The sequence below is a fragment of the Chroicocephalus ridibundus genome, chromosome 5 (genome assembly GCF_963924245.1).
Source record: "Chroicocephalus ridibundus chromosome 5, bChrRid1.1, whole genome shotgun sequence".
Lineage (NCBI taxonomy): Eukaryota > Metazoa > Chordata > Aves > Charadriiformes > Laridae > Chroicocephalus > Chroicocephalus ridibundus.
In genome coordinates, this window is record NC_086288.1 from 13644859 (window position 1) to 13654948 (window position 10090).

The 10090-nt window shown below is 41.4% G+C and overlaps 1 protein-coding gene across 1 annotated transcript in view; it reads left to right on the forward strand.

Annotated features, from left to right (window-relative positions):
* SLC7A11 (solute carrier family 7 member 11) overlaps nt 1-9150 on the forward strand; it is a 62950-nt gene extending 53800 nt beyond the window's left edge. The window contains exons 11-12 of the mRNA XM_063336858.1: nt 1347-1524; nt 7187-9150. Coding sequence (XP_063192928.1) covers nt 1347-1524; nt 7187-7254 — 246 coding nt within the window. The 3' untranslated portion in view covers nt 7255-9150. The remainder of the gene's footprint in view (nt 1-1346; nt 1525-7186) is intronic.
* Nucleotides 9151-10090: the final 940 nt, after the last annotated feature.

Sequence of the window (10090 nt, forward strand, 5' to 3'; positions counted from 1 at the left end):
CAAATATTGGGGTTACGTGTGCCAACCCGATTCTTCAGCCAGTCCTCTATTTAATGTCTCCTTTGATAAAGGCCTGAATCGTTTTGCAACGGGAATTCATGTCAAGCGTAAGCATTACTATTAAACATTTATTTAATTGCCTATCCAGTGTTGAATATGCCAATTTGATGTGCACATAAGTTGGTAGTGTTATTCTTATGATATCTGGGTCGCGCAACGGATTTGCAGACTCAGTTATTGCGAACCCGGGAGGAAAACGTTAGTAGTCTGGCCCGTTAAACAGTGGCTGTTTTGGCCTTGGTTCTGCCATTCTTCTTTGTTGTTTTAAGTAACATCTTACAAAGTAAGTTGTCCCATTTTGTATCCAGAAAGATAAGGTCCATCATGAAAAAAAATGGAGGAATCTATCCCTGTTTATATATTGCCAAGAAGCCTATTTTGTGAAGAACTAAGGGTGTGTGCTGTTACATTCTTGTAGGTATATCTGTAAATAAGAAAGTCAACAGCACAACCTATTTTGGTTTGATTAAAAAAAGTGCTTTGACAGTGCACAAAAGAGGAACGCAGTAACGCTTCAAGACATGAACGGAAGAGAACGATCTCCAAGGAATTCTCCCCTTCTCCGTTACACTGAACATCTCACAAGCCATGCCTGTAGGCGTTTCCGTCAGAGAGGTGCTAACATAGTGATTGTAGTGGTGTTCTTGAAAATTGAGGGAATTAATATGGTATTGTTGTTTTTTGTACTTTCAGCAGTGACACTGATAATGTTATCAGTCATACAGTCAGAAAGTGCTTTTTCAGTAGCTATCAGTTGCATAATGCTATCAAATATCTTTATCACTAGTCAAATTGGTGTTTAATTTGCTCTCTTCCTGCTAGATTTTGATTTTTACCTTAGGAAGAAAATCGATATGGTCTTAATAGTTTTAAAAGGTGACTTGAGCTCCTGGTTGTGTTTTAAAATGTTTTCTAATAGGTAATTATCAAAGAGGAAATCTTTACTGCGGTTAGTGCTCCTTACTAATCTACTGGGGAATTAGAGAAAGGACTTTTGCAATGTAACTTATTTACAGCCCTTACATTTTAAAGGACGTAAAACACTGTAGTGTTTTAGTATGTAATTAAAAGACTTCTGTGGTACTCACTGCGCAGCACCCTGCATAGCTTGGTTTCTGCAGTCACTGACATTTTGCGTACGTGTTCTAGATACCCATATTTCCCCAGAACTATCCTGTCCTCTGCTGGGTTTTATCCAATTTACGTTTCATGGAACATTAAATGCCATAGTCGTTCAACAGCAAGGTCAATGTAAAGTAATGGTTCTTTGTGTGGTTATGTTTCAGGTGCCGCTATTTATTCCAGCGTTGTTTTCCTTCACCTGCCTCTTCATGGTTGCACTGTCACTTTACTCTGATCCAGTGAATACAGGGATTGGATTCGCAATAACTCTGACTGGAGTTCCTGCCTACTACCTCTTTATTGTGTGGGACAAGAAGCCAAAGTGGTTCAGAAAGCTCCTAGGTAAGTCCCGGTGGGACTCCTCTCCTTCGTGCTGATCCCGGGAATTTCTCAGGGCTCCCCATGTTGTGACATCCTTCCGATCGATCCTCTCGGCTGCTCTGAGCTGGGGATGACAGTGCAAGTTTCTTTTCGGCGCATGCTATAGCATTGCTCTGCCAGTTACAATCAATGCCTGCTAACTAACGAGATATGTTTGCAGCAAGCCTGTTCTTCAGCTAGCGATTGACTTTAAATGACTGGATGCCTCTCCCCATGTCCCCTTTTCTCCTCCCTCCCCTACAAACATCTGATTCCTTTTAAATCACCCATCTCCCTCCCCTTGCCATTGGCCTACGCTAATGGAGGAAGTGTTTCGCTCCTGGGAGAATCAGTTTGGAAACTTAAATGTCACAGCTGTGATGACAGGATGGGCTCCGTGCCCCCTGCTGAGACCACGCGTCTGTGGGATATTTGGAATGGGACAGTCTCCGTCGGGCTTGGTGTGGGAATATTGTCCTTAGTGGTGGCTCCCAAAAAAACGATAGCAAAATATACTGTGCCTGACACACCTCTGTGGAAATTGTTTCTGTGCTTCATGAAAAATGACTTCGAAGTGACGTGCCTGTAGTATTTCACACCTAAAATACACTGAGAATCATTTTTATACCATTTCGGAAAGTTTTTGAAAGCATTCGTGGAAGTTCTGATATGTTGGAGAAGGGTTATTTGGAGCATTTAATTTAGAAAGAAGTCAGTATCACTTATTACAGCTCCCCATTCTTCTCTTTTTTGTTACTGAGCATGATAGGTTTCCAAAATGGAGGAAATTTTAAAAACGTGAAACAAGAATATAAGCAAAATATTTGAGGAATAATGGATAATTTATTAAAGGAAACTAAAAGAAAATCTGCTGCAAAAGAAAACCTCAACCCATGAAAGTTTTCAACTAAAAGCAGTTTATTTGCATAAGTGCTGAATCAAAAATGCATATTGTCTTCTGTGCTTCAGCCTTAAAAGATGATTTAAAATGAGCTTCTCACAATAAAAAAAATGTAGGGTTTATGTGTATGTTATTATACTATAACCTTTTCTCTGTATTTTCACTATATAAATACAGGTTATATAGTTATTATCCTATCTGTTGCAGGATCTATGAATTTCCCTCTCAATTCAATCTGGGAAGTCCATAGACAATAGGGCAGAAAGTATTTCCAGAAAAAAGATGTTAGTTTAAGGCTGGCACACTTTAGTCTTCTTACTTTTATCTTCATAAAGTTGTAAATTACTTGCAACGTGCTGGGAATGTGTAGAAAGCTCCAGTGCAAATAAAAACAATTATATGCAAAAGGACATTCTGTTAAATAGTTGGGGTTTTCTCTGTTTATAAATTTCTCAGCCTAGACATTTAAGGACTAGGAAATTTTCCGTTATCAAACCCAGGAGATTTTTCGCATTTTCTGTGAAGTCTCAGAGGTTTTGGAATACAGTTACTTGAATCTCTGGCCACAGGATGCCAGTGTTGAACTACATTACGTGAGTGAGAGAAAAAAAAATATTCTCTTTAAGGTAGACTGGGTAGATGTGAAGCTTATTCTGCCAGCTGTGACAACGAAGGTGAATTTTCCAGCTTTCCAGATAACACAAAATTCTCCTCCCAGAAAGAAGGCCTGGTGCCTGTGTAATAGCTATGGATGGACACAGTGTGCCGGTTGCGAGGGGAAAGCAGCAGCCGCCAGTCCATGGGTGAAACAGCTTGTTTGCTTTGTAATTATTATTCCCAAAATAACAATGGTAGTGACAGAAAACTGACTCTGACAGTTTTGGGGTAGAGCAGAGTGGAGATTTACTTGTTAAATATAAAGATTTTTTTATTTTTTTTTTTTTTTCTCCTCAGAAGAAGCAATAAACCTTCTGTGTGGAGTCATTAAACTGGCATTATTTTGTGAGCGTTAAGGGAGCCCCACTGTATAGCCTGAGAGCATTTTTCAAAGGCGTTGAAGAGGATAAATTCACTTAAGATACCTCTGTGAGATATAGAAAAGAATAGTCATTGGGCAGCTGCAAGCTTGATGTTCCAACCTTGAAACAATATGCATTAGGTGTACCATAGGCATGAAAGAGTCATTCCAGACAGGCGGTAAATGGACAACGTGAAAAAATGGGATTGTCATTCAAGAGGCAGACTTTTGCCGGATTAACTGGGCAACTTTCTTTGAGAAGATAACTGATTTTCCTAGACAAAGGAGAACGCGACAGATCCAAGCTGCTTAGACTTCAACAAAGCATTTCGTGTAGTACCACAGGGGGAGTCAGGGCCTGTTAGGCTGAGCACAGCACCCCGCGAACAAGACTATTCCCAGGCTGCTTCGTCTGCGCAGCTCAGCGCACCGACAGAGTGGTGCGGGGCTCTCTTTACCCATTTTGCAAAGCCACCTTGTTGGGGAACCTGACTTGTTCAGCTCCCCAGACGCGCTTCGGAGGTGAGAGATGGCTGCTGCTCATAAACCCCACGTGGGACATATGCTGTTTCAGTAAAGGACAGCACTGGTGCAAAACCACATGGGTACAGACCAGCCCCACGGGACGTTAGACTGGATATTCAGAATTGGTTTTGTAAGGATCGGAGGAGAGGGATGTTAAACAGCCATAATGAGCAGTGGGATAAAAGAGCCAGCCTGAAGATGAGTACGTTTATGAAAGGGGTTTCAAGCTGGTTACCGTAGCAGAGCCCTCAAATGGATTACCTCAGAAACAGAGCGGCCAGCAGGACTAGGGAAGTGATTGTCCCCCTGTACTCAGCACTTGTGAGGCCCCACCTGGAGACTGTGTTCAGTTTTGGGCCCCTCATGACAAGAAAGACACTGAGGTGCTGGAGCGGGTCCAGAGAAGGGGAACGAAGCTGGTGAGGGATCTGGAGAACAAGTCCTGTGAGGAGCAGCTGAGGGAGCTGGGGGTGTTTAGTCTGGAGAAAAGGAGGCTGAGGGGAGACCTTATCACTCTCCATAACTACCTGAAAGGAGGTTGTAGGTGGGGGTCGGTCTCTTCTCCCAAATAACAAGGGATAGGACGAGAAGAAATGTCCCCAGGTTGCTCCAGGGGAGGTTTAGATTGGATATTAGGAGAAATTTCTTCACTGAAAGGGTTACCAAGAGTTGGAACAGGCTGCCCCGGGAAGTGGTAGAATCGCCATCCCTGGAGGTATTTAAAAGACATGTAGATGTAGTGCTGAGGGACATGGTTTAGTGGTAATTTGGCAATGCTAGATTAAGAGATGGACTTGACTGTCTTAAAGGTCAATTCCAACCAAAACGATTCTCTGATTATATGAAATCCTCTCCAATGCTGAACTTCGTAGTTCTGTACGTTTTGACTGTCCTTAATGGCATTTACGTTGCCCTTACCAAATCACTGTGTTGAACAAAAGGCAACTTCACAGTTTGTGGGGTTAATGGGGTGTGGGTGGTATTTTGCAGTGAGACTAACATTTTGTTCTCTCCTCTTCCGAAGAAATTTTGCTGTAGCACCAGATGTGGTGGGACAAATCATTTTCAGCTAGTGCAGGCTTCATTTGACCTCTCCTTTCTTGCTTTTTGTAGAGCTAATGTGAAAATGAGAAAAGTCAAGCCTAGCAAATCCTACAAAGCAGATCAGTGTATAAAAGCATGCGGCACCAGCACCAGAACGCTTCCATTTGGGCTTCCTCAGTTGAAAACCCAGCCTCAGACTCATATTTAAAACATCTATTCTTTTACAGTGGGTTGAATTGCGAGGAGCTGAAAAGCTGAATCCTGCTTTCTTCATAGCCTGAGCCCATGCTGGAAAAGAGAGCTGTTTGTATACCAAAATGTCTCTTTCAGGGTTATTTACAAACACCAGAGGATGACACTTGCTCACTCAGGACATAGAGTTAAATGCTCAGTTTGCTTCTCTTTGTTGAGTTTGTGATGTTGGCATCCGCAGGAAATCAGCATTTTGCTGTTGCAGGTTTCATGTTCGGTCTTATAAATATGCAGTAAATTACAGCTTGCTTTCCACACCGAGACTTTATGTGGTGCTTATACAGATACCAGGTTTTTTATAAAGGTTGTCCTCTGGGACTTATTTACAGTGAATTCTTCTCTTGAAAGGGAAAACTAGAGTTTAAAGTGTGTGTGTGTGTAAGTCGTCTTTACAGTCATGATGTGTTAAGTGTCTCGTTACAAATGTGAAGCTAGTCCTGTAGCTCCAGGTACTGCTCAGAGCAGACAATGTAGATACTCAGTGGAGGCAGCCTGGAACATTTTTTGGGGGAAAATACTCCTTTTGCTGTCTTATCCTGAGGATACTGCAACCACAAAACCCAAGCAAGCACCCCAGCCCCGCCCAGCTTCTCTGATTACTCCTCCATGGCTTCATCCCAGCACTGAGCAAAACTACCCTGTGGAAATGGAAGGGTGACAGCCATCCCCTGCCACAGCGAGGGCACGGGCTTGCTGCAGGCGGCTCTCTCCACTTATTAAAATATTAAAATCACAGCCAGCTCTCAAGATGCCCAGGCTTTCCCTCTGAAGCCCTGCCTTTTTCCAAGAGCCGTTACACCACAGCTCAGCTTGACAGAAAGTCTGCTTTATTTCTTCTTCCTTTGCTCAGCCTCCAACCTGGAAGGGAAGGGATGGCAGGGGCGAAGCCCTGCTGGCTTTCTCCTGCTGGTTTTCCTCCTGCCCTTCACCCCGGCCATGCTGAGCCCAGCTCTGAAGTCCCCGCTGCGGGTAGCGGGGGAAAACGCAGTCCCTGTTGACTCTCAGCCTCTCTGACCCCATCAGTTTATAGTCTAAGGGCAACCTAGCTTTGGGCTGAACTGGTGAACTCCAGAGAGAAGAGCAAAAGCTGGCAGAGTCTGCCTTAGACAGGAGAGCAGGAAAATAGTTTTGGTTCATCTCTTCTGTGAGTTGCACTGTTTTACCCTCCTCGCTTTGCGCTGCTGTAGATGCCGACATGTTGTGCTAGACAAGGAAAATCAGAACTTTCTCTTACAACAACTCCTGCTTGTTTAAAGTGGGTTACGAAGAAAAAAAGTGACAAGCGAAAGCAGTGGTAAGAGAATGTTCTTTTACTATTCTATATGTAAATTAACTCTGCCATTTATGAAACAGTACCGTAAAAAGAAAACCAGCAAAAACACCAGGAGGAAATAAATGTCCAGAGTGACAAAAAGACAGTGTGAAGTTCCTTTGGATGTGTGACATTCTTAGACCTGTGAAGCTTTGTAATCGTTCTTTCCTTTTTTTTTTTTTTTCCCCTGTTTCCTTAGGCAGATCTTGGCACAGCTGAATTAACTTCTTTGAATTCTTTCAGGCTTTTATTTCAACATTGTTGCAACTTCATTAAAACTAAGCAGTTGAGCAAAGTAGTCATGCTTTAAGGTAGCCTTTAAATGCATGCAGACCTTTATTGAACACGTTTGTACCTCCATACCCTTCCGTTATTGTTGTATATGCATAGCCTTGGATCACAGACAAAGAAAACATAGTTAAAAAAAATAAAATTGACTCAGATATTTAAATGATACATGCACCTGGTGTATATGACCGCTGTGAACCTTGTGTGTGAGCAGGCTGTGTAGCAGCTAAGATAATTTTCCTGGCTGCTTCTGCCTTCTCCATCCCCACCAAAATTTCCCATGTGTATGCTTTTATCTTTGCAGACAGGGTAACTGTAACATTGCAAATCCTCTTGGAAGTCGTCCCATCAGAGGAAGACCAGAAATCATGATCTTCACGTACAGCTTTTGGCTTGGTGTTTCATTTCAACCTGAGCAAGAAGCGTAGGGAGACTTCTCCCCCTACCTAACGTTCTGCGAACCGGAGGAACAAGTCACAGCTGAGATGGATACCGAGCGAGTCAGTTACCAGAACTGTATTTTACGACGTTACAAAATTTTTGTTTTAATGTGGATGGTTTATGTGTAGAAAGCCAGAACTTGTGCTATGAGGGAACTCATCTCTTCACTATCTCTTTTGTTCCAGTGTCATATTTTAACAAACTGTAGATTTGTCAAACTAGGATTTTTGGTTGCGTTTTCACTGCGAATAGGTTTAAGCGATGCGTAAGTAATAGTCGGGTGTACTGTGAAGAATGTATCCTGCTTGCTGTCCCTGAAGGACCCAACTCTCACCAGAGAAAGGGTGAGATAAAGCTGCTGAGTTTCACTTACTAATGTTCTTCCCGTCACTCCGTTTGGCAGCCAGATTTGACTTCTTTTGGCTCGCTGGGAGCACCAGCACAGGGATGCAGAAGCACAATGTGTTTTCCACACCTTTGTGGTGGCAAGTTCAAGGTTTCTTCATTCCAGAGTTATTGTACTATAGCCGATAGAAACATCTTCTGAGAATTAACATTTCTGCCAGCAGGGCAGGAGGATTTTACCCTGGGAGCAGTGATTTCATACATGTTAAAATTTCTACCAGTCTGGAAATGATTACTGTTTTTTACGGATGTTTCTCTGTGTACATATTTATAGGCTATACAGCAACTGAGTAATCACCTTCAAATGAGTCAAAATGTTTGAATGCGACCTCCGTTGCTGTGTGAATATTTTCTATCTGGAAGAATACGGACCTGCAGTTACCAGTCAGGCAATTCCTGATTTTAAAGTTTTATATCATTGCTGGCGGGCAGAAATGAAAAATAGTCACTGGTGGGAATACTGTATAGACGTGGCAATAAATGCAATACCTTTTTATGAATAAGGTATAAGGCAAGCTACAACAGATTTGTTGATTTGGGTAGGATATGTGCCTAATCTGTGGGCTTTTCATTCGAGCACTCTCCAATTAACTGGGCTTTGAAACACCAAGGAAAAGGTGCTCTGCCAATGTCTTCTTCCCGGTTTTATTTCAGCAGAAACAGAGAAAGGCCATCAAAATTGGTAAAATCAAATGAAATTCATCTTCAGAATGATGTTTGAGCTGAGATTTGGCTCAAATATGAGCTGAAGTTTTGCCCTTTTTTTAAAGATAGTTGTAGATAAATTTTTTAACGCTTGGAAGTTCAGTTTTATATTTTTAGTGTAAGACTACTCAACCTTAAGATTAAGGTTTGTTATGACTCCGTTAAGAATACAATGCTTAACTATTGAATGCACTACTTTTTGAGCTGTTTGCTATCAGCAAGTCATGTGTTTCATGAAAACTTTTATGGAACTAAGCAACGTTAAACTTCCTAAATTGGGAGAGAAGCACAACTAGTAGCCAGACCACTATGGTAAAGGGAGACTGTGTGTTGTATATGTGTTGTATATATCCAGAATGTCTACCCTTTCAAGGGTGTACGGTAAAATGTCTTAAATTTATACATGTTTTTCTTTCTTTTATTTCTACGGTGGGATTTCATAGAAGTAGGGAAACGTGAGTAACTCATTATGTAGAAGAGCAATAATTTAAGACACAGAAAACATTTTGCAAACAATTTTTCTTCTTTAAGTGTTTTCTGTTTACAGTAGCAAAGTGTTATTTGAAACTCTTTGAGGCAAACGTTTTGAGGGAGACACTTACGTTGACAGTGCATGTGTTTAATTAGTGTTTACATTTGGGTCAGAGCTCTGCTTTTGAGGCCACCTCCTGCCATCCCAGTTCACCAGGGTTTGGCCTGTGTCATCGTGGAGCATCTGCAGAGTACACAAACTCCTTTTTTTTTTTTTTTTTTTTTTTTTCCTCTGATAAAAATAAATTGCCTGGCGCCCTCCAGGAGTGCACCTAAGGCGCTCCTGTGCTAATGGATGCTCGGTGCATGGGTGCAAAACCTCCGGAACACTGATGGTGCGGATGCCAGGTTTTCAGCACCAACCGTTTCATTCCATGAATTCACTCCTATTGTGCCACATTCCTCCAAAGTTTAAATGTAAGCAGTGTTAACTTGTGGAAATAAATGGGATCTGTAAATATAACTGCATGTTGTTTTATTTTCCCGTCGTGGACTTTAAAGTTTAGAAATGTTTCTGAAACCTGTTTCAATGACCACATTTTACTAGGCTTATTTCATGTAAAGGGTTCATCTGTCCCAAGGGTAATACTGTGACTTATTGACTGTGAAGTTGTATATTTTAGGAAGGAAAAGAAAAAAAAAAGTACCTGCAAAATAAAAACCTGGTTTTTTGGAAAACGCACAGGGATTCTAATTTCAGGCTGGGTTTCTTTAGCACATACAATCACGACGCAAAACACTGTAATTGGGTTTCCAGTGTGTTATAAAAGTCAGTATTAAGGACTTTTGTTGCACCTGGAAGTGATGCACATCCTCACAAATGGAGGAAAAACAGGTTACAAAAAATTTTTTTAAAAGCATTGTGTTATTTTTTGAGACTTTTTAAAATTATTGTCTTCCGAGTCATGAAGGAAATAATTCTAGAATAAAGGATAAACTTTATAAGTAATTTTTCTTAGTAGGTCCTGTAGTAGTCAGACCAATGAGAGAATCTTCTGTGGAGAATTTTAGTGATCCTTAATGTTTTTGTCTTCCCTCCCCCATTGGACCTTTTTATCAACTAGACTCTGTCAAAACATTTATTTCTTTCTCTTTAGGTGGGTGCTGCTGTTTTTCTTCTTTGACC